This window comes from Melanotaenia boesemani, chromosome 15 (assembly GCF_017639745.1).
Source record: "Melanotaenia boesemani isolate fMelBoe1 chromosome 15, fMelBoe1.pri, whole genome shotgun sequence".
NCBI classification, from domain to species: domain Eukaryota; kingdom Metazoa; phylum Chordata; class Actinopteri; order Atheriniformes; family Melanotaeniidae; genus Melanotaenia; species Melanotaenia boesemani.
In genome coordinates this window covers 27,330,642-27,356,110 of record NC_055696.1, presented here as the reverse complement: position 1 = coordinate 27,356,110, position 25,469 = coordinate 27,330,642, and the positions used below count along the sequence as shown (strand labels likewise).

The window sequence follows — 25,469 nt, the reverse complement described above, 5'->3', positions numbered from 1 at the left end:
TAAAGAATATATGACACAAAATAAAAATCAGGAAAATTCATATGTCCATCTCTTTGTAATGACTTTCCTAAACATTTAGCAATCAATCTAAATATCATTTCAGCCCTGATCTTATATATATATATATAAACCTACGTAAATATATAATGTAATATGCATATAAAGTGGATTTATAATGTGAAAATACGGGAATAAACAAAAGAAAAGCTGTAAATATTCATCTTTAGTTTGACTTACCTCTCATCAATGGCGACATCACTCACAAATGACGGGTCTGTAACCTCGTCATCTTCGTCGCTCTCCTCCTCCTCGGACGATGAAGATGAAATAACGTCTTCATCTTCCTCACCATAAAATAGCTCTAGGGCCTGTTGTACATTCAAAGTTCTCCTCATTATCTCCACAAACACTCCGTCTTCCAATAGTTCTTACTTTCGATCTCTCTGTCCAATGCTCTCCGTCTACGCGCTGCTAACTCCCGCCTCTAACTGCCGCCTCTCACTCCCGCGACTGGCTCTCGATTTGGGCAGCTCCCTCTGATGTTGTCACGACGCTGAGGTGACGTTATCACGTAGAGTATCAGCTGATTCGACCACTTCTCCCTGTGTGTAAAGTGGCGAATATATGGACAGAAATGCAATGCCCGCCGTCCCATTCCACGTCTGCAAGTGCGCATTTACGCACGGATAAACATATTTTTTACTATCAAATGAAAACAAACATTTCTCCGGTTTTCCGGGGTCTATTGGCGCCAAATAACAAGTGGGAGAGAGTTTCAAGTCCGCTCTGTCCAGCAAAGTTGACTCTGTCACGTTGTCATGGGGCTTTAAACACCTCACGTGTTCTGATCACGCCGGCGTGATCTTCGGCCTCAGAGAGTTATATTTTCCAGTTGAAAATCTTCATTCATTACATAGTGGAATGTGTTGAGAACAAAATAACATAAGAATGATCAATGGAAATCAAAATCATGAACCCATGGAGGTTCAGATCTAGCGTGTGGTCGCCACCTGCCTCTATGCACTCCCTACAGAGGCTGAGCACTGTACTGCATCAGAAGGAACCCAGGCCCCACTGCAGCAGGATGTGGTCTTGCAATTGGTCTGAGGATCTCATCCCGGTACTTAATGGCACCTCTGGCTAGCACATGGAGGTCTGTGTGGCCCTCCAAGGATATGCCTCCCTAGGCCATCACGACTCACTCCCAAACCGATCATGCTGGAGGATGTTGCAGGCAGCAGAACATTCTCCATGGCGTCCCCAGAATCTCTCACGTCTGTCACAAGTGCAAAATGTAAACCTGCTTTCATTTACAAAGGATACAGGGAGTCAGTGGCCAATCTGCCAGTCCTGGTGTTCTTTGGCAAATGTCAGTCGGGCTGCACGGTGTTGGGCTGCTAGCACAGGCCCCACTTGTGGATATGGGGCCTTAACACCCCTCTCATCGAGTTTGTTTCTGACAGTTTGATCAGAGACATGCACGTTAGCGGCCTGCTGGAGGTCACTTTGTAGGGCTCTGGTAGTGCTTTGAGCCAAGAGGGTGGAGTGTCCTCTCTGGGTCAGGAATGAGGAGGAGGAAATCAAGTATGTCGGGGTCTTGTTCATGAGTGAGGGAATAATGGAGCAGTTCATCGACAGGCGTATTGGTGCTGCATTGGCAGTGATGTAGACTCCAAATAGTCTGTCTTGGTTAAGAAGGGGCTGAGCCAAAGGGATAAGCTCTCTGTTTACCAGTCAGGCTACATTCTTATCCTCAACAATGGTCCTAAGCTTTGGGTAGTAACCGAAAGAACGAGTTCATGGATACAAGTAGTCAAAATGAGTTTCCTTCGAGGGGTGTTTGGGCTCTCTCCCTTAGAGATAGGGACAGAAGCTCAGTCATCCAGGAGGAGCTCAGAGTTTAACTGCTGCTCCTCTACACTGAAAGGAGCAGCAGATGAGCAGCAGATGAAGTGGCTCAGGCATCTGGCAAGAAAGCCTCCTGGAAGCCTCCCTGAAAAGGTTTTCTGGGGATATCCCACTGGAAGGAAGCCAGAGGGAAGACCAGGACATGGTGGAGAGACTATAACCCAATTTCCATTAAGGGGTCTGGCTTGGGATGAGATGGTTTGGTGCAGTTTGGTTCATTATCTGCTCTCTGTTGCATCTCCACAGCCAACCATACCCTTACCTGGTAGAATTGTGTGTTCTTTCTTTTTGACATGAGGCTTTAAACAACATAAAAATCCACTGTATATTTAAAGATTGGAGCTGATTCCATTGTGCTCTTGATGCTAATTTTCACAGGAAATGATAGATATTTCGACCAATTAGTGGATTGCAGTGGGTCAACCTCCACCGATATGAGGGCATATAGATAAGAGTGCAGCCCCAACAGAAAGGTCCTAAAGAAGTAAGACAGGTCTAATTGGAAATTCTGGCATCTTTCCGAGTTTTGACTTGTTGAAATGCAAAAAAAAAAAAAAAAAAACGTACCAACTTGTCCCATCCCGGACCATTAGTGAACACCTTGCTCAAGTCTATCAGCTGGCCTGGGAACTTCTCTGGAATCCTTTGGGTGAGCTGGAAGAAGGGCCCAGGGAGAGGGAAGTCTGTCATCATCCTGGAAATACAGACTGCTTGACCAAAACTTTTCACAGTAGCCAAGAAACACACCAATACCTACCAGTATCCGACTATTACATGCCATTGGAAAGTACGAAACCGAGATTAAGTCCGGTCTCAAATGAATCTGCAGTAGTCGCAGGTTTCCTTTGGCTTCAGCTCTGTTTAGTATTTCATAGCAATGCACGCTGATTTTTACTGAGGATGCTAGCAACAAGAATGGGCCCAGCTCACAGCTTTACAGAAACAAACAATCAAGCATAATGTCTCACACTTTGGCTCTGAAGTTGACAGCACTTTTCTTTCCTGCTTTCCTGAGTTGTAGCTAGTCTGACTATCTCACAGCTGTGATCATCAGAAACAACAACCTGCATGCTTGAAATGGCACCCCTTTATGTTGTCATGGCATGTCTGTCCTCTTAAGGTAGAAGAACCCTCGTAAAACCTCACTGAAGAGGATTATTTTCTTCTTCCACAGCCGCTTTATTCATGACACCATTAATTTGTTCACATCACTCTGTTGTGAATGTTTATTTTATTTTAGTATAATCTCCTTAAAGAAACCCTGAAAACACAAACAACTACACACTTGCATATACAAACACACCAAAAGTGAAAAAACATAAATACAGTTGGAGCCCTTTCAAGGCTTCTCTTCCAATCAAACACTAAGATGAAGCCTTTCAGGTCCAAGTGCTCTGAGCTCGCTGATGAGTGCAGCCCATGGGATTTTTTTTTTGCTGTGACTTCTCAAGGGCAATCACTTTGATGTCTCTGAGTCCTTACATGAAAACATTGTGACGTTTCATCACCAGAGCAGCCTCTCTACATTGTTGTCAGAGCAGGCAGTAATAATGCAAATAAGTCCATCCTTACCAATTCTTCTCTTGACAATTACACAGTGAGTGAGGACCACAGACTTAACCTTCATGCAGGAAGACCTTGACTATGTAAATTTAAGTACATCTCTGCAACATCCATCATCATCACGAGCAAGGTGATGAGACTGCATGAACTGCACAGATTGCCAAGCTCAGCCTCACTAGTGGCAAATCAAAACAATGTAACTCCAAAGGAATGGATGGATAAATCAGTAAAACAAACAGCTCTTTGTGGTGATTAGAATATGGATCACAGGATTAAGATGAGAAACTTGTAATGCAGGTTTCTACATTAGTTCAGTTATCCAAAATGCACTCACCGTCTACTTCAGCAGTATCACCTTGTGAGTACCAGGACCCCCTTTTTCTTCTGAGAACTTCCTTCATTTTTGGTGTGATAGATTCGACAGGGTGTTGAAAACATTCTTCAGAGATTTTGCTCCATATTGACTTGACAGCATCACACAGTTGCTTCAGATTTGTTGGCTGCACATCCATGATGAGAATCTCTCACACCCCAAAGCTGCTCTATTCGACTGAGATCTGGTGACTGTGGAGGTCATTGGAGTCCATTGAACCTATTGTCATGTTCAAGAAAGCTACAAGAGATGATTTGAGCTTTGTGACATGGTGCATCATCACAGCACTAGAACAGCTCTGGTCAAAGTGCTAAATGACATTAGGTTGAAAATTGATTCTGTTCAAGTATCAGTCCCGGTTCTGCTGGATCTCAGTGCTGCGTTTGATACTGTAGATCACAGAATCCTGTTGCACAGGCTGGAAAACTGGGTTGGACTTTCTGGAGCGGTCCTTAACTGTTTCAGGTCCTATTTAGAAGGCCGGAGGTATTTTGTTATGATCGGCAGCTATGAATCTGAGCGAGTGGCCATGACCCCCGGGGTCAGTCCTTGGATCTCTTCTGTTCAACTTGTATATGCTCCTTTTGGGTCAAATACTACAAAACTTTAACATTAATTATCGCAGTTATGCAGATGATACACAACTTTGTGTCTCTGCCACCAGACAACTGCAGCCCAATAGACTTATTGTATCGGTGTCTGAAGCAAATAAACACCTGGATGAGGGAGAATTTTCTACAATTAAATGAAGTTAAAACCGATTATTCTGTTTGGTAGCAAAGAGAAGAGGGTCAGCATTGGTAAACACCTGGAGACTCGGGCTCTTAAAATCACCGACCAAGTTCGTAACCTTGGAGTGTTGATAGACTCAGACCTGACTTTCAGCAGCCACATCAAAGCTTCACTAAGAAGCTTTTTACCAGCTCAGAAACATCAACAGAATTAAAAGTTTAGTCTCCAAGAAAGACCAAGAGAAACTCATCCATGCATTCATCTCCAGTAGGCTGGATTACTGTAATGGTCTTTTAACAGGACTTCCTAAAAAGAGCATTAAACATCTGCAGCTCATCCAAAACGCTGCTGCTAGAGTTTTAACCAGGACTAAGAGATCTGAACACATCACACCAGTTTTGAAATCTTTACACTGGCTTCCAGTCAGTCACAGAATAGATTTAAAAATTCTTCTGGTTGTTTACAAATCCCAGAATGGTTTAGGCCCAGAATACATCTGTGATACGTTCAGATAATATAAACCTAACGGTGCTCCAAAAACTGTGGTCAATTAGTCCAGACCAGAGTCCAGACTAAACATGGAGAAGCAGCATTTAGCTGTTATGTTGCAAACAAGTGGAACAAACTGCCGGTGCAAATTTAACTTTCACCAAGCGTAGACACTTTTAAATCCAGGTTAAAAACATTTCTTTTCTCATGTGTCTGTGCATGAAATATGGTAACGGTGCTTTTAATCATTTTGATGAAATTTATAGTTTTATTGTGATTTTTGATATCTGTTTCTGCCCTTTACTACTTTTGAATGCTTTCTTTGCACCATCTGCAATACTTTTAATGTTTTTAGTAAGGCAATTTGAATTGTCTTGTACTTGAAATGTGCTACACAAAGAAACATGCCTTGCCCTGCCCTGCTGGAAGTAGCATCAGAAGATGCTGCACTGTGGTCATAAAGGGATGGACATGGTCAGCAACAATACTCAGGTAGGCTGTGGTGGTTAAATCAGGCCATGTTGGTACTAAGGGGCCCAAAGTGGGCCAAAAAATATCTTGTGAACTCTGTGAAACCTCTACAACACTCTGTATTGTGGTGCCAATGATATCAAATCAAAAATTATTAATATGCACTTCATACTTAAGTAGCAGGTAAAAACAAAGCTGCAGGTATGTTAAAATCAACATGAGATAAAAAGCTGAATCTAATAGCATCTGATGCTGTCATGGAGGACTTGTTAAAATCTGTGTATATTAAAAGATCTATTGTTTTAAAAAGGAATTTGCGGTTATTTTTATTGTCTGAAATACGACTGGAAAAGTGGGGTGTTCTTTCCTGTTTAACTGTTTTATTGTAATATTTGAGTTGTTCCTTAAAAAATTCTAAATGAAAAGTTAATTTTGATTTCCTCCATTTCCTCTCTGCTGTCCTGTAATTTCTTTTGAGGTTTCTGATTTCTTCGTCTCTCCATGATGGAATGAGTTTGGATCTTATAGTTTGGGTTTTACGTGGAGCTGCAGCATCAATGACTGATTTCAGTTTCCTGATAAAATTGTCTAAAATAAAATCACACAAAGCAGGTCAAATCTGAGCATGGGTTTGGTTTAAAAAGATTTGCAGCCACTTCAGTAGTTATGTATCGTTTCCTAACAGTTCTCACCTGGACCTACTGTTGGATAAAACTGGTCATATAAAAAAATACACAGTAGTGGTCTGACCAAGCGGCAACCTCCGGCGGTGAAATGTAAAGCCTATGCGGAAGTGCAAAAAATTGAAAATTGTAGTTCACCCCTCATCCACTAGGGGCTGGCTCCAAAACACAGCAAATCCCCATAGACTCCCATGTTAAAAAAGACCAACTTCACAGCAGAAATAAACATGTTTAAAGTCTTTAAAGTTTAAATAGGCCAAGTTTACCTTCATGACAACTGTGAGGGGAGTGAATTTTTTTCTTTGGATGTTATTTAATCTTGAAATTCTGCATAATTAGAGATGTGTCCTTTTGATTGACATGTATCCAATATCCGTGGCAAGAAAGGAGAGTGCAGCACAAACATGGTTTTTAGTGCACCTTCATCTTTTGCACTGATGACTCAACAGTGTGAGTCATTCCTCATTTCCCATGCAGAACATGGCTGGATTTCTGTACCTCTGTAACCCTGGGCACCCCAGCTCACCTCTCAACTCAGTTCTGGATAAAACCTGCATAACAAAAAGAAAAAAGATAGAACAGCAGCTGAAAAGGCTGAAAACAACATCTGAGACTATTTAAAGATCTTGGAAAGGAAGTATAAGATAAACTAAGGCATGTCAAGCAGAACAGTGTTTAGGATTTACCTATCATTCCTCACTGCACTACATGTCAGCTATGTCATCAATTAATTCCAGTCAAATTTATTTATAAAGCACTTTTAAAAACAACCTCAGCTGACCAAAGTGCTGTACAAAGCAAAGCAGATAAAATGCCTAGGCCATCATTAAAATAAAATAAACCAATATCTCTCATAAAACAAAATACAACAATAAAATAATATACAATAACGTAAAACACATAACATAAATACAATAAAAATTAAATGCCCAAGCTGGCGGAAAAGCCAGTGTGAAAAGGTGTGTTTTTAATAATGATTTAAAATGCTCAATGCTCTGTGCTGATCTAATGTCAAAAGGCAGACTGTTCCAGAGTTTGGGAGCAGCGACAGAAAAAGCTCTGCCACCTCTGCCTTTCAACCTGCTTAGGAACTTTTAAGAGCAGCTGGTTTGTTGATCTCAGTTCTCTGACAGGACTGTAAACGATCAAAAGATCTAACTAAGGTGGTGCTGTGCTACTGAGACTTTTAAAAACAAGTAATAAAATCTTAAACTGGATTCCGTACTGTAGAGGAAGCCAGTGAAGTGAAGCAACATTGGAGTGCTGTGCTAGCATCATTTTCTCCCTGTCAGAAGACAGCAATGACTGATCAATCCCAAAATAGAGAGTTACAATAATCCAAATGGCAGGTGATAAAAGCATGAATAATTCTACCTTTGAAAGGGAGATATGATTTTCCCCTGCTCAGGAGCCGTAAATGAAAGAAACTAGATTTGACCACAGAGCTTATTTATTTATCAATTTTAAAATCAGAATCAAGAATCACACTAAGGTTTCTCATAAAGTGCTTACAGTGCTGAGATAGTGGGCCAAGTACACTGACATGACCATCCAATAAGTGAGACTGACCAAAAACAATTATTTCTGTCTTGTCTTTGTTTAAAAAAAGGAACTTTTTCCCAAACCATGAATGAACTTCCACAAGACAGTTCAACAGAGTGTCTGTAGATCCACCAGACCTCGTCTGTACAGGTAGATTTGTAGGGCGTCAGCAAAACAATGGAAGGCAATGCAATGCTCCCTAAAATGGAACCCAGTGGGAGCATATATAAGGAAAAAAGAATTGGACCCAGAATGGAGCCCTGTGGGACACCACAACTAAGTGGTGATGCTGCCGAGGAAAATTGGTGCTGACAGGCAGAAAAACTCCTGTCTGCCAGATACGAGTGATATGACTATCACTTAATTATGACGTCCCATCTTGTTTGAATTCATGCTTGTGTTGTTCTTACTCTCAAATGTAAGTCGCTTTGGATAAAAGCGTCTGCTAAATGACTGTAGAATAGAATAGAATAGAATAGAACCACTTCAGAGCCACACCGTTAATGCCAACACATGTCAAGACGAGATACCAAGATTTGATGATCAGCTGTATCGAAGGCTGATGTAGAAGAACCAGAGCAGCAGAGCTACCACAGTCAACAGTAGGGCTGCACGACTATGACCAAAATAATAATCACGATTATTTTGATCAATATTGTAATCACGATTATTAATCACGATTATTCACTGTTTGGAAAAACATGTATTTTTATTGCACCAATTATAAACAAACTGTGTGGCAAGAATTTTAGGGAGAAATTAAACTTTAAATTAGAATAGATGATAAATAATGCAAAAAATACATTTACCATTAATTTTTGAGACGTTAATGTAAATTATGGGGCTACAAAAGATTCTAAATAAAGAGCCGTACGGGAGCCAAAAGATAAGAGCTGAACATCCCATCACTAGTATATATAGTTGTAATGGATGCTACTGTGGAGAGGGATGTCGCGAGAAAGGCAAAAATTGACTAAAACAACCTAAAAATGTTTAGAACAACAAAAAAATTTAATTATTCAGTCAATATTGTCTTTGTTTTTTAAGTTTAATTTTATTAAATTGTTTGTTTTTTTATTGTTTTTTTGATTAGGAGTCTGCAACATGTCCATATATTTATGGACATATTTATGTCCACACTCTTCATTAATAAACATTAATATCTGACTTTATGCCATCGCAGGATCGTCCAGCAGCAGCTTTGTACGTTTCATTTTCAGCCTGGTCATGAACCAGAGGCGATCCTCTCTGAACACAGCCCTGCTGCGTGAGGACCAAGCCTCTTCTGAGTGCTTTTGGATTGAAGAGTAAACTATATGCTCTTTCACGTCAGTCTCCAGAAGTCTCCAATATCACCAGTAAAAGTCGCTAGATTTGTTGCTGGTCGCTTTTTTGAAAGAAAAAAAAAAAAAAAAAAAGTTGCTAGAGGCGAGTGAAAACTCACTGGATATAGCGAGATAAATATCGCTAAGTTGGCAACAATGACAACTAGCTGCTGACTGTAAAAGGTGTGCGCCCTTGTTAATTAGGCAGCTTAATGAAGCCTTGGCCTTGCGTTCGCACCCTGGTGGTTTGCAGACTACTGGTTGAGAATGTGTGTGATGAGAGATGCATGCAGCAGAGCTCGCATTTTTTATGTAAATATCATTGACGATCAGGTTAATTTAACTGTGGCCACCAAAATCATGATCAAAATCTGAATAATTGTGCAGCCCTAATCAACACACATGTGCAGATCATTAAAAACTCTCAACAGCAGTTTCTATGCTATGAAACCGTTTAAAACTAGACTGAAATTTTTCAGAAATACAATTAAAATCAAGGTATGACTGCAGCCGGTTATAAACTGACTTCTCTAAAATCTTTGACAAGAAAGGAAGTTTAGAGATTGGTCTGTAATTTTGAGAGAATAGAGGTGTCAAGATTTCTCTTTTTGACGAGATGCTACACAACAGCATGTTAGAAGGCAGCTGGAACACAGCCAGACCTCAGAAATTCATTAATCAGGTCAACAACACATGGCCCTATGCTGTTAAAAACATCCTTAAAAAGCCGAGAAGGAACACTGTCCAGAGGACAGTTAGGGACCTCAGGTGTTTAAAAATCTCAAAGATGAGACACCTGCTTAGAATGTTCAAAGCTAAAAGGACAAATCGAGGAAGATGGAGGATCTAAAAGACAGCATGAAGAAGGAGACCTGACTGAAGCAATCTTAGTTCTAAAAAATGCAAGAACTCCATCAAAGAGCATTTAAGAAGGTACAATGCTGCTGGGCGCGCATGAATTTAAAACAGAATTAAGAGTCTTAAAAGGGGCCTGAGGTTTATTTGAATTATTTAATATAAGATTTATTTGTCAGTTTTAACAGCCCTTTGGTATGCACTTAAACTGTCGTGAAGAATCTCCAAAGAGATTTGAAAATCATCTTTTTTATACTTTATACTTTCTTTTTATCAGCCATTTTTAAATTTATTCTCAGTTTTACTCCAGTTTCAATCGTGCTTGTTAGTTTTTATCACAACCTCATCCCATTTTTATTTGGTGAAGTCTTAGTCGACTATAAGTCGAGCGTTTTAGTTTTTATTTTAGTCCAAGAAAACATCATTTTATTTGTCTAGTTTTAGTCAACAAAAACTGTCAACTGTCTAGTTTTAGTCAGGACAATCATTTTACCCTTTTCCTTTTTTTGTCAGCAGATAATATTGTTAGTAGTTAGTAGAACATTGTTAAATGTAGTTTAACATTCTTAAACTACACTTAACAATCCATTTAAAACTCATACTTAAAACATAACTATCCTATTTTATGCAGAAATAATTGCAGGCATTTTTGTGTTTGTATATTAATATTTATGCCAACTCAAATCAAATGTCCTTGTGATGTTAACCTGAAGACAAACAGAAAAGCATTTTATGTCACCAAATAAATACACTAGGATGCAAACTCCTAGAGCAGTGGTTCCCAACCTTTTTAAGCTTGGAACCCCATTTTGATATCACAAAACTATGGCGTCCCCAGACATTCAAAACACAGACAATTTTACTTATTTTTATACCACATTTAGGCTATTTCATGTATGAAAATGTAGGTTAAAGTTGTTTTGAATTAAGTGTGGCGTATTATTTTATTTTATCTAGATTATGTTTCAGTTTTTAGTTTGCATCCATGTGTAGCTGCCCAGGTGTTAGATTAGCTTATACTTTTGTCTGCTTTAATTAAACTTGCAATCCAACTGAAAACATAGTTGCCTGACCAGTAAAACGTATCTAAGGTAGCATAAATTCAACTTCACACACAATTCTAACAAGTGGCTAGAAGCTACGAAGCTAGTAAGTTAGCCAGCATTAGTTTGTGGTCGGTTTAACGTTATTGTTGGAACATTACAGCCAGTGGTTTAATGTTACGTTATAAACAACTACCACCTAACTCTTTGTTAGCTTACCACGATGTCTTTGTGGTGAACTGCGACATGTCTCTTCAGGTTTGTTGTTTTTCCAGCTACATTTCCAGATCACATTCCTTCCCTTCGTCTAAAATCAAGTATAAGGTTTTTTTCTCCACTTAAGTGTAGCGAAAATGTTTTTTTTTATATCAGGTCCTCTCTTTTTCTTGGGCTCCGTGCAAAGCATGGCCCATAATGTTTTACTTTTAACTTATCACCATGAAGCCACCTCCTGTCTGTCCCACGTGTTTGTAAATCTGCCCACTGCAGGTTTGAAAGGGGGTGTGTGTGAGTGACGGAAGAGGAGGAGACAAAATCTCATCATATAGTAATATAATATAGTTTTCGTGCCGTCTTTGTTCGTGAACTAAATGTCCATAGATTTTAGCCCAGTTTTTATTTAGTGAACTACATTTTCGTCTCATCTTTATTAGTCCACGAAATTGCATTCAGATTTAGTCCCAGCTATTGTTTATTAATGAGGGTTTTAGTCTCGTCTAGTTTTCATCCGGTGAAAAGTGTGCATTGAAAATATTTGTGTTTAGTTTTCGTTAATGAAATTAACACTAGCGTGTGGTTTCATTCAGCCATGGATCTGTCATTGGTTTGGAACGTTTAATTCTAAGAGGAGCTACTGAATCCAAAACATCTGGTCAAGTTGTATTGAAAACAGTTAGAAATTCATCCAGACTTAAGTCATTACAATATTTTCTTACACAAAGTGCAAAGTTACTAAAAGCTGCAGAGAACTGAGATGCAGTAGAAGAATTCATTCTCGGCACCAAGATGTTGAACTATTGCAAAAATTGAAAAGAAAAAGGGTGCACATCTCAGTATCCAGATAAAGGAGAACAAAATACTCACACTGAGTTGTTGTTTTTGGCTCACATCACAGGTAAAAGTACACTTGCGTGTTCTGACACGGTCAGTCTCAGAATAAATACAACACCTCCAAATGCTACACAGGTGTCAACTTCAACTAATTAGTCATTGTCCAATCCTCTTAATCACATCCTACAAACCACTCCTAGTTACATATCACTTTTGCCTCTAAGGCCAGAAAACATCTAAGACTGAAATCATTAAGTCCATTTGGCATCATAGTATTTAGTGTAAATATCTAGTACGTGTCTCTTTGGGCCAGTTTCTTCAAAAGAACACCTGCTCTTGTTGATGTCTCCACCCTCCTGATTCCACAGAACCTCAGTGAAGATGGTGAGCTGTGGTTTCTTTCAGCATAATGCTTAGCAGTAGCATAATCCTTATTACCTGTGTGGATTGCTGTTTCATGTTCTGATATGCGTTGTTTCAGATGTTTGGTTTGTCCAACATATGCCAACCCACAGGGACATAGTAGCTTGGAATTTTCTTCCCAGTATATGGATGACAAAAGGATTTAGTGTTGTGTTGTTGCAACAAGCACAATTTCCACATCTGTACATGCCTGATATTGTTAACCATGTTTTTCTTCTTTGAGACAACTTTTTATACATGACCATATCTTTGATTGTAGGTGCTTTCCTGAAAGTGAAGATTGGTCAAAGAAGATCTAGAAGTGTGGTCTGCTTGAACTACATGGCGATATCTCTTTATTATTTCTGTTATTTTTGAAGCAGAATGGTTATATTCAGTTGAAAAACAGACACACTCCGATGTCCTTGGAGCAGATGAAGAAGTTCCAAATGCGACTTAAGCATGAATTCAGTCTTTGATTTTTTTCTGACCTGAAAGTGTTCATTTTAGTGTTGCATTTGGCTTAGTATTGGTTTTTTGTGTAAAAAAAAAATAAATAAATATATATATATATATATTTCCTCTGCTCAGTCGGAAACTAACGCATGTTGCTGATTTACATCTCAAGGTTCATGTGCTGTGAACACTTAAAACTGGATACAGTGGTTTGGAGGAGGTTGGGCATAAAATACCCTGCTTGTATGGAGGTGATGCTCAGGGTAGATTGACCTCTGTAGCAACACAGAAGCCAGAACAGACTAACAACGATTGTTGATCTTAAACAGACCTTTTGTCTCCCACTGGGTGGTATATTGATAGTGGAAGTATATATTCTGGGGCAGTTGCTTTCAGTTGGCAAAACATTTTGTTTTATTGTCTTCAGGCTGTACTGGTTAAGGAGACAGATTAAATGGTTAAAGCTAAAAGTTATAAAATTCAGTGGGTTAGATCAGCCCACACAATCTCGTTTCAGGCATCCTGCTGGCTCACAGGACCATGAATGTGAATTTCTTTGTAAAACGTTGAATTGCTGTTGAGATATTTTCATTCAGGCAGCTCAGAGTCCATTTCCACACTTATTATTCTGTTAAATATGCAGCATTTCATTATAGTTAGTATCAACAGTATGGAAAACAATTTGTTTGGCAGCCACACGTGGGTTTCAGTTGGACTCTGGTAGAGATATGGTCTAAAAAAGAGCTCTGCTTTTTTAAATAAACTTATTTTATAGGTTCCAAGTTGTTCCAATAGATCCACCATGAGTTTACAATAGATTTATCATCCATCCAAGATTCTGCTGCAAAACTCCTTCACATCTTGTGCATAAGACATCTCTGTTACTTAGATTATATATTATTTAAAATGTATTTAATGGGGATAAGCAAAATATTATCCTGTTCAATTTAATTTGATTCAGTTTAGAAACATGTGGTACCTCTACCATCCACTGAATTTTTTGTTTTACAGTTCATTGCACATAACTTTAGGTTATTTGCATAACCCCGGTTCTCTTAGTAATATGAGTGAGGTGTCTTACTACGGGATGCAAGCCTCTCTGCAGCCCTCAGAAGCATTAATCTTATTACGCCAACCCTGATTGGCTGATGAACGTGTTAACGTACCCGTCCGCATCATGTAGTGCCATCTGCCTTAAATAGCTCATGCGGACGGAACCAGCTGATTCAAGATAAGCACCTCTTCTCACTCGCCCCAGCAAGAAGGGTTGTCTGGTGAGACATCTCGCTCATATTACTCAGAGAACCGAGGTTATGTAAATAACCTAAAGTTCTCTTTCATAATATTCCGCTCGATGTCTCACTATGGGATGTGGTAGCTCCCGTATTGCCAGACAAGCTTATCTAGCGTCCACCAACCCACCGGGAAAAGAACTCCAATCCGGACAGGACAGCAAGACTGCGCGTGCCACGCACAGAGCGGAGACGTCCAGCATATAGAAACGGACAAAGGTGAGGACCAACTCGCCGCCGCACAGATGTCCTGAACAGAGACCCCTCTGAATAGGGCCCAGGAAGCAGCCATGCCCCAAGTCGAATGTGCCCGCAAGCCCCCCCAGGAGGCTGCAAACCCTGACCCGTATAGGCCAAAGCAATCGCTTTGGCGCTGCTTCGTGACAGGTTTTCCCTTATGAGGACCAGTCCAGGAGACAAACAACTGATCGCTCCGCCTGAGACTCCTAGTCCTATCCACGTAAGTGCGCACCGCATGCACTGGACACAAGGCATGTGATCGCGATTCTCCTGACGAGGCAGGGAAAGCCACAAGACCAATAGGAGAACATGAGACCACCACCTTAGGCACAAAAGCCGGGTTGGGCCTCAAAATCATTCTCACACCGCCCGGGAAAAACAGGGCACATGTCGGGTGCACCGAAAGCCCTTTGCTTTCGCTGACCCGCTTAGCTGACGCCAGAGCTAGCAACAACACAGTCTTGACGGAAACGTGTTTTAAACCTGCCCCCTCCAGTGGCTCAAAGGGAGGGCCCTTAAGCCCCTCCAGAACCACAGCCACGGTGGTACCAGCGGTCTGGACACAGGATGAAGCCTGCGTGCACCCTTCAAAAAGCGGCAGACCAACGGGTGCTGACTCGCTGTTTGCTTTCCAAACCCCACGTGACAGGCAGCAATAGCTGCCAAGTACACTTTTGCCATGGAGAAAGCACTGCTGCGTCCTGGCACACGCAGCAGTGATCCGCGCCCTGTGTGCGCCATGACGCACGGGGTCCAGTCTGCATGAGGCCACCCAAAGCTGAAAATCCCTCATGTGAAGGCGACCGAGCCGGAAAACGAGAATGGCGGACGCCATCAGTTTGAGCAATTGAGTTCACAGCCTGAATTGGACCGATTTCCCTGGACGAAAAAGCCCGAGACACATCCTGAAAACCTTCACGCCAGAAAATACTGGAGTAAAAACCACTCTGATACTGTGCAGAAGGTACAACACAAATTGCTCCCTTTTTTAACAGGGAGCTGATTTCCCCCTGTAAAACGTGAGGTGACTCCCCTTGAGCCTGGGAATGCAAAATGCTGGCGAAAAGAGGGGGAGCGGTGGCGGACTGCAACCTGTATCCCCTCAAAATCGTCCTTAACACCCAGGGTGGGGCTGCGTGTGCGGCCCAGTCCTCCCACCTGGGGGTTTGTGGGTGCATCTAGCTGCACTGACGAGATGTGGGGCTGTCAGGCCGCCCGTTTCTTCTTCCTGGCCTGGAAGGTAGCAGCTTGTGCGGACGGAGCCGGCGGAGCTGCAACAGGAGCCGAGGGCTTCTTGGACCAGCCGGCCCGACCGGGCAGAGGAGGTGGGGTGGACTGGGGCCTTGGCTGTTTGGGTATCTTTAAATGCGAAAGCTGAGAAACAGCTGCCGTGAAGTCCTGAATCACACAGCGTTGGACATGGAGGCATAAGTCAGTGTTGACCGGAATTTCTGGATCCTGTGTAAGCACCCGGGCCAAAAGCGCCACTGCCTTATAAGCCTTCTCGGTCAGGGCCGACTGAAAACGGTCAAACTTAGACGGCAAGCTGGGACTCCTGGAGGACACTGCCGACAGCCGGGGGTGGAGGTGGGCTGCAATGAGTGGCTCCATCGGAGGCATGCGGAGCAGGCCCAGGCTCTTGATCACCTCACAATCAAGGGACGAGACCCGGGAATCGGGCTTCTGCTGCTGTAAGGGCGGTCCTTCCATGAACGTGCCACCTCATCCAACAGCTCTGGGAAGACGGGGAGAAGTTGCTTCGTTGCACTCTTGGCCAAGGGCAATCTCTTCCCTCTGTAGAGGGATCTGGTGGTCTCAGCTACAACCGCGGGCCAGGGAACGGCCAGTTGGGCGGCCGTGCTGTGCAGCATGGGTAGGAGTGATGAAGACGTCGTCCTCCTCTTCATCCTCTGAAATGAGGAGGTTTGAGGCGACATCTCCGTCTTCCCCGTAGTCCAAGTCCAGGACGTCTTCCTCCGGCGTGGGATCCGCGGCTACGTCGAGCTGGGAGCTCCAGCTGGCGCCAGCCTCCGGTACCACTGCCGCAGCAGCTCCCTTCTCCTCCTCTTCAACCTCAGCACCGGCGGAGGGGAGATAGGGGTCCTGTCTAGACAGGCTAACCTGGCGGGCTAGCCGTCTGCGGAGACTCTTCACAGTGTTGACACGAGCCAGAAACATTGATGGCCAGTCGGGCGTGTTCCAGCCCCAGGCAACTCAAGTAGACTTGGTGTTGGTCTCTGCTTGATATTTTGTTCCCGCAGCGACAGGGACGAGCCCCAGAGTCTCCAAGCCCTCTGGTATGAGGGGTTTTAGCCTACATTCCTCACAAGCTGGTGTGCAGGCAGGGAGTCGAGGCAGCTAGCTGGTGTGCTAACCGTTAGGAGGCCGAGAAATTAGTTGGTGTGCTAACACTCGGTGCTCGAAACGCCGTGGTGACGCGACAAGGGTAGTGCAACCGAATCGTGGAGGGGTAAGGAAGCACTATGGTCTGGTGTGACCAAAAGAGCTAATAGTCCAACGCTTTGCGTCGGACGGTTCGCGCCTCCGGATTGCCCATAAATTTATGATAATGGACACCTCGCCGGGCATTATCCCTTACTTATGATCATCAAATAACTGCCTTTATCTGATAAAGCGTACTCAGATTATGCAGTCTACATGACGTTAGAAAAGCTGGTGGACAATTTCCCTGACAGAAAAAATATTTTATATTTTATATTCAGGGCCAGTCACCCAACATCAGTGGCATTAATGGAATTAACAGGTGAAGTATTCACTGCAATAGATGAGAAAATGGATTGCTTTATCATTTTTATTGACCTCAAAAAAGCATTTTACACTACATCTAACATTCTTTAAAGGTTTTGAAAATATGGTGTCAGAGGGGTAGCGCTTCATTTGATTACAAGTTATTTAAAAAACAAAACGTTATGTTTAGATAGATAATATAAAATCAGATATATGCAATATAATGCTGGGGAACCTCAAGGGTCAGTCCTGAGACTGATGAATCACGAATCATCATGTTATTATATGTAAACTGTGAAATGCATTTTGTTTGCAAATAATACAACTTTTATTAATGCGGGAGAAAGAGGTGGTCCGGAAACATCTGATGAAAATGAAACAGTAGTTTAATGTAAATAAATTATCCCTAAATCATGATAAGTCATATGTCATAATATTTATCAATAAATATTCAAAGATTAAAATTCAGTTGTATATAGAAGGTATTAGAGTTTGTGGGTGTTACTGTTGATGAAAATATATCACGGAAGTTGCATAATTGGCAAAAACTATTCCAATGTTAAAGTAAATAATGGCAATAATGAACAAAATTATATAATTCTTCTGTTGTTTCATATCTGACTCTTTGTGATGAAATTTGGGGAGTTGCATGTGAAACATTCATTTATCCAGTTTTCTTTTTACAAAATAAAATTATGCGACTCTTTAGCAGAAGCAGATATAGAGATCCATCAAGTCCATTATTTGCAAAGTTAGTCATTAAGATAAAAGGTTTTAGTTGATTACAGCGTCCTGCAGGTACATATAAAGCTCATATGTAATGTTTACCATCAGTATCCAAAACAGATTTAAAAATAGACACAGCCATAATAATTTAAAAGAATGTGAGATATTTATAAAACTGAAAGTGTTGGGGTGGTGTGTTAATGTGTACGTGTGTTTGTGGAACAATCTGGGTTAAAAAAAAATTTTTTTTTATCTAAATCAAAGATGTTTTGCTCTGTGGTGATGTGGATATGATTGAATGAAAAATTTAGTATCTGGTGAAAATCAGCAGCATGTTAGCTTGCAGCTGTTTTTAGTTACATTTCATTATATTTTTGGTTAAAGATTATATTATATTTTTATTTTATATAACTATTTAAATGATGATTATTTAGATTATATGTAAGATTTTTCTTCTTTCTGCTCTTTTGTTATTGAAGTGTTTGAGATTTAGGTTTGTATTGATTGTATAGAATGAAATCCATTTATAAAAACAATAATCTGATAACTCCAGAAATCAGAATAATTTCAGATTTCAGGTAAGCATGTAAACAGGCTCACTGTTGGAGACCATGCTATAGATGAGATGCACCAGATCAACTCCTGAACCATGACGTCTCTACCCCCCTACTGACTACTGATCCATGAATACACCCACTACACAGTATTAGACAGGTTTTAATGTTGCAGCTGATCAGCATCAACCCTTAATATGTTTCTATTAAGTAATGTCTAATAAACACTAACTCTCTCACACACACAGACACAGTTCCCTCCTCAGCAAACAGATAAATGAAAAGACAAATATTCTCCATGGACTGGATTTGAAAAGAGCCGGGCCTGAAAAGATGTAATCAAACAAGTGAAATCAGGAATTGGCTTGACATCCCAGAAAAAGTGTGGAAACTAATGCAAACTGAGCGTGTGGTGTGTTTACTTTACCGCAGCCTTCGTCGGCTCTGTGGTTACACTTGAAGCTAATAGTTTATTACACCCGATGGCAGTTGTGAGTAATGAGTCGCACCTTGTTTCTTGCAGCTTAGATAAACTGCTGGATTCAGGCTTGTACACTGGAGAGATAACAGAGCTGTCAGGAGGCCCGGGAAGTGGAAAATCTCAGGTGAGCATTTCCTTTTCTCTCTATCACTGATCATTCCAGCCTCATAAATTCCTTCTTTTCTTGCAGAACAGCAAATTCTCTCAGGCTGAAATATTCCTTTCCTGACTTGTTTGAGAATCTCCGACCGCCTGTGCTCATGTCTTTCAGGTGTGTTTCGGTGTTGCCGTGCACGTTTCTTACCAACTGAAACAGAATGTGATATATATCGATACGACGGGAGGGCTGAGCGCCAGCCGCTTGCTGCAGATGCTTCAAACTGAAACCAGAGATGCAGACAAGCAGGTGAGCTGGAAATTTCAGTTTAAAAAAAACAACAGAAAGCATGTTAACACGAGAAACTTTTGCTTTCAAGATGGAGGCCCTTCAGAGGATTCACATCTTCCATTTGTTTGACGTCTACGCCCTGCTCGACTGTCTGTACAGTCTCTGCAGTGGGGGGCTTCAGCAGGTTTGTTTGCAACTTTATTTTACAAAAAGTCAGCCACGTGCACCTGAGAGGAATCTCAGAAAGAGGGATCAGATTTTCAACAATCTAATTTTATCACATTTCGTATCAGGCGTCTGTTGGCGGTGGCTCTGTCAAGGCGGTGATCGTGGACTCTGTGTCAGCTGTTATCTCTCCTCTACTGGGAGGCAGACAAAATGAAGGTGATATCTCTTTCTACGAGTTCATCGTGCCTTAAGCTGTGTTCACACCTGCAGCGATGGACCTGTAGGAATATATAGAAAGAAGGAAATTTATGGAAGGAAGGCATTTGGGCTTTAACAGTAAGATTTGTGCAGCCACATCAAAAGGAGCTCCAAATATTCTGGGTCTATTTAATGAAAACTGTTTTAACTCCTGAGACTCAAAATAATTGAAGTCTTTAATCTGACTGAATTTAATTCAGCTTTATTGCTGCCAGCTGGTTCGTAGAAAGCTCCAGAAGTAAGATCTAATCAAACATCCACTCAGTGCCCCAAGATACAAAAAAAAAACCAGTGGAAGAGCATCAGAAACCCAGAATGATTAAAAGGTAAAAAGCTGCTGGATGTGCAGTGACGGGTGCTGCTTTAGCTAGAGCTCTGACATGTTTGTCTTCAGTTATACTGGTTTGTTTCTTTTCTCCGCGCCTTAACATGGCTGGTAAAAGAGAAATGCCTACAGAGTGATGAAAAAGTTTGTGTAAATTCACTTCACATTGTTTTTCTAATCTGGAGTTTAAAGACAAAGAGAATGAGCTCAGTGGTTCAGTCGATCATTCTGTGGTTAGCGATGTGCCGTTCTACATGTTTCCCTGTTATTCTGTAATATACTGTCTCCTATTCAACCAGCGGGAGTCTGTGGTTCTGTTGTCCATCTGACAGCTCATAGCCTGCTGCTGGACCTGCCATGACAGGCCAGGGAGGTGACCAGGACAGTCTGTAGAAGCTGTGGATCCAGTTTTTAGTTTCACCCTGAAACAAACTTCATTTCAGTTTTTATGTTTTTAAATCATGGCTGTATCCAAAACATTTCCTTCAACATGAAACTGTGAATTGCAGCTTTTTAATATGTGGAATCCTCTTATTAAAGACTCCTCATCACCTGCCCAATACTATCCCAACAGTAAGGCATCATCATGCTAACCCTAACCATGAAAAAAATCTGACTAAAACACGCCCTCTCTAACTACACTGTCCATATTTAAACTAACGGCAAACATGACGGGGCAGGTTTGTGATTTTGTGACTGATGTTATTTCTACAAAAAGGCCTTGAGTTTCCTGCAGAGAGTCTATGGTATAAATCTGGTGGTTGACTTTCCAAACGTAACACAACACATCTTTCACAGTCAAATACAGTGAACATAAAAAAATCTTCCTCCCATAATTCCATGGCTAGGGGATAATCAGCCTAAATGATCTCAGTGCACCTTACTGCTACACACATTTTACAGGGTTCAAATAAAACAACTTTAACAATATTAAACAGTATTTGTAGCAGCTGCTTCTGTAGCTAAGGAAATTTGACTTAAATATGCTGACTGTATTCTGTTCATGATCCGACCTCTCCTCAACTTCGCCGCTTCCAGGCATGTCCTTGATGATACAAGTAGCAGGAGTTCTTAAGACGATGGCAAAGGACTTCAACGTAGCCGCTCTGGTAAGGATGACACTGTCCTTGATGTGCACTGTTCTGAATGCTAGATGCATTTCCCACAAACTCCTTTTCTTCTTGCTTGTACTTTCAGACCTGATATGAATATCAAACATTTACCACTTCTGTTTGGGTCGTAGTGAAAGTGTCTCAAAGCCGGCTTTGTCAGATAATCTGGTTGCCTTAGTACCCCTAAAAACTAAGAACAAATTTTTTTTACTGTTTTTATTCTGCTTCTTTGTTAAATGAATGTATTGACAGCAGCATAAAGGCCAAATAGAAGAAGAAAGCAGAATTTATTACTAACAGAACTTTGTAGAAATAACACACAGATCAACAGTGACCAAGCATTTTCTCATCAGCACATCATTCTCTCAAGTCTTGGCTTTCTGGAGAAAAAATATTGCATTAAAACAAACACACAACAGAAACTATTTACATATTTACACTTTTTCCTCATTTTCAGTTATTTCTGCTACTATTTACCTTCTATCCTCACTAAACCAACTCCAACTCAGCTGCTTTTTGGTGCCATTGTGCATCAAAACATCTTCTTGGCTTTATTCCAGCCATAGAGGAGCATTATTTTTCTTCTTTTCAGACACACATAGAACTTTCTGCTCACTGGTTGATCTTTGGATGCTCCTGATTGGACATTACCGTCAATCTAAGCTCTCTTATTGGTGGAAAGTTTGACAGGAAGTGGCTTCATCATCATCTTCAGGTCTTAATAGAGGTCTCTTAGCAACATAGTGATAGTGATCTTTTAATGATGAAAATGTGATAAATAATGGTGTTATCATGGATCACTGTGGATTTACTAGATACAGTCTCTGAATAAAAACTACATTTAGTGGCTGGATTGTAAACCTCATGGACAGGATATAAATGCCTGGAAAACATCCAGTATTTAAGGGTTAATGTCCCATTTGAGGGAAAAAATGTATTAGCTCTGACAAGCCATATTTACTCATGAAACAAAAGGAGAAATTAATCTCTTGAGAAAGAAAAAGAAACAAGATGATGTCTGGGCCCGCAGGTAACAAACCACGTAACGAGAAGTGGCAGTGGGGAAGTGCAGCCAGGACTCGGTGTCTCATGGAGCCACATTCCCAGAACCCGGATCCTGCTGGAGCTGGTTGAGACGGCAGCGTCTGTCGGCCACTCCGGTCTGCGCTCTGCGACTCTGATCAAGTCTTCCAGACAGGTACTCCAGGCCGCCCTGACTCCACCATCACTGTCTAGCACTTCTGCTGTTGTCAAAACATGTCGTTGATATGGAGACCGTGAAGTCGGCTGCCCACGGGCTGGTTTGATAAAGACACCACTGATTTAAAAACATCTCCTGGCAAGATTTCTGAGAAAATTCAGCAGTTTTATTCTAATTCATAAAGGCAGGCTGTAAATAATTACTCATGCTTCTCATTTACATGTAGAACACTTAGAGCCAACATCCACAACAAGAATCCAGAATTGGCCAAAGGATTTGTGTAAATGCAGAGCCTTGAAAGACCTCTCGAGTTAAGATGGACTTGACCTCTGTAACTCATGAAGGAAGCTGATATTTGCCTCTGCTTTTACTGATTATTACCTATGAAAGCTCAGTCCTCATTCCCCTCAGAGCTTTAACTCAGATTTTCCTTTTGTTCCACTTTTATAAACAATAATTCTTCCAGCTTTATCTAAATATTCCAGAGATTTTACCACAAATGGTAGTTAAGAAATGGGCGTAGCCATGGCAACATCTGGTCTGTCAACTGAAAGGTGAGACTAGCCAGAGATGTTCTGGAGTCTGATGTACATGATGTTTACAGGCTCACATACTTCCAACCAACAAAGTGGTGATCAAACAAACCAAAGTGTGAGATGTTTTCAGAGTATTTTCATTGCTTAGCAGTCCAGCTATGTGATCCATGTTTACGTGTGCAAAATGTCTTCAGTTGGATCTGATCAGACCTGAACTCTTATTCCGATCATGTGTTTACATATAAATTAAGTAAAGTTTATTCATAAAGCACTTTTCACAGATAAAAATCACAAAGTGTTGAACATAAAATGGCTGCAATAAAACACCTTACGGAGAAAACTCTGCAGGGTGTTTTATTGCAGCCATTTTATTGCACCTAGTCTCTGCTTTCGAGATAGGGTGAGAAGCTCGGTGATCTGGGAGGGGCTCAGAGTAGAGTTGCTGCTCCTCCGCATCAAGAGGAACCAGATGATGTGGCTCGGGCATCTGGTTAGAATGCCTCCGTGGTGAGGTGTTCCAGGCACATCCCACCAGAAGGAGGCCCCGAGGAAGACCCAGGACACGCTGGACGGACTACATCTCTCAGCTGGCCTAGGAACGCCTCAGGATCCTGCCTGGACGAGCTGGCAAATGTGGCCGGGGAGAGGGAAGTCTGGGCTTCCCGGCTTAGGCAGCTGCCCCCACAACCCAACCCCGGATAAGAGGAAGAAAATGGATAATAATAGCATAAAATAAATAACAAGCATCAACCAAAAACTTTCCTGAATAAAATAAGTCTTCAATTGCTTTTTAAAAGAGTCCATGGGGTCGACCACATATCTCAAGCAGTGTATTTGTATTACATACTGATCAGTTCTGTTTCGGTCCTGTCTTCCACTAGACGTAACTGTCTTTTTTAATAAACTTTACTGAGTAAACCGTGCTGTACAAGCCATGTAGGTGATGTAGCAGGCATGCACAGTAACGCGTTTCAGCCCACTGGCCTTCATCCGGGAGGTTCCACTACAAACCTGGCAGTGGAATTCTTCAACAGCATTCCTCCCATTGGAAACAAAAAATAAACAACAAACATGGATACCTTTTTACACCAAGAGACGGCATCATTTAAAATGTCAGGATACTTTTACTTAAACCACATTGTGATATCTAAACAGTCGGCATTACCCACCCGTCCGAGTGTGATCGGATCAGAATCGTCCAACTTACATCAAGCATTTTTATTCCGATCAGGCTTTAAATCTGAATACTTGTGTCCATGGAAACAAAGCCATAGTTCCTTATGGAGTTGTTATATCCCAGAACACGTGTGGTAAAACACGTTTACAATGAGATGACCACTGCTTCATGTTATGCATAACCGATGAGGTGGAAACAAGCAGTTCCAGTGGCTACAGCCATCGTTAATGCTGTCTCTGGGTTTTTCTCTAGAACACCAACTACAATAAAACAACTCACAACTACAGCTCAGTATGTTCAGTACTAGTAAACCTGTAAAATAATAAAAACTGTTTCTAGTGATTACTGATGACATATTTTCTGCTCTACGCCCCAGTCCTGTCACATCAGAGAGCAGTTTGACCTGCAGTGGTGGAGCCGAAGTGAGGAAGGGTCCTCGGGAAAGAGGAAACTGGATGAGACCGATTCCTGATGAGGACAGGCCGTAGTCCTCTGTCACAGACCCAAGGTGCGTTTTGCTAAATACCATTGTAGGTCAGTCTTTGCAATCTTCTGATTGGCTGTTTCAGTTATTAGCTTCAGAAGTGAGGAATCATTGCCTGTTATCAGCTGCTTGTTAACTGACTGGAGTCAGAGGAATATTTAAGTCAAATTACTGGATGTTGTCCAGTAACAAGTCTGACAGCTGTGTGGAACTTCTATTCATTTCTGCTGGTCTCCAGTCTTACATTTAATTTTATTTAGACTCCACTGTCATCATTTTAGTCAAAATTTATTCATTTGAATCATTTGAGTTTTATTCATCTAAATCAGTACTTCCCAACCTATTTTCCTCAGGGACCCCTTTATGCATATTCTAAAAGGCCATGGACTCTGAGCCCCCATAAAGGCCTCTAGAGCCAAAAATATCACTCCTGGAAAAAATTAACATAATAAAACACATTTTGTTTTAAAAAAAAACAAAGAACAAAAAAGCACATATTTTGGGGAAAGTAAAATGGTTTTAATGGGACACCAAATTTCTTTGAATGCTGCAGAAGCTAAGGAGACCACAACACATTTTCTATGGCAGAACAAACTAGCATTAGCTACCAGCTATCGTACTAGGAACGGTCCTGATGGTTTTGGTAATTTGTTTGTTCTCATTATTATTAAAACAACATCACAGTCAAACAGTGACTCAGTACTTTTCTTTCGCTTGAGTCCTTTTTTAGACTTTTTACTTCTGTTGGAGTAACGCTAATTTGGAGTAACACTACTTTTACTTGAACAATTTTTTCTACTCCACCCACCTTTGCTGGTACTCTGGTGTGATGTGTATAAAAGCGGTTGTGCATTAAGAAGCTTCACAGTACAAACTGGTGAAATTAA

The 25,469-nt window shown here is 41.2% G+C and overlaps 1 protein-coding gene across 1 annotated transcript in view; it reads left to right on the top strand.

Annotated features, from left to right (window-relative positions):
* Positions 1–25,469, top strand: part of rad51d (RAD51 paralog D) — a 54,823-nt gene that overhangs the window by 28,322 nt on the left and 1,032 nt on the right. Inside the window, exons 4-10 of the mRNA XM_042008268.1 lie at positions 18,976–19,057; positions 19,205–19,339; positions 19,410–19,505; positions 19,615–19,705; positions 21,111–21,181; positions 22,215–22,382; positions 24,475–24,606. Of these exons, the coding sequence (XP_041864202.1) occupies positions 18,976–19,057; positions 19,205–19,339; positions 19,410–19,505; positions 19,615–19,705; positions 21,111–21,181; positions 22,215–22,382; positions 24,475–24,570 (739 nt within the window). The 3' untranslated portion in view covers positions 24,571–24,606. The remainder of the gene's footprint in view (positions 1–18,975; positions 19,058–19,204; positions 19,340–19,409; positions 19,506–19,614; positions 19,706–21,110; positions 21,182–22,214; positions 22,383–24,474; positions 24,607–25,469) is intronic.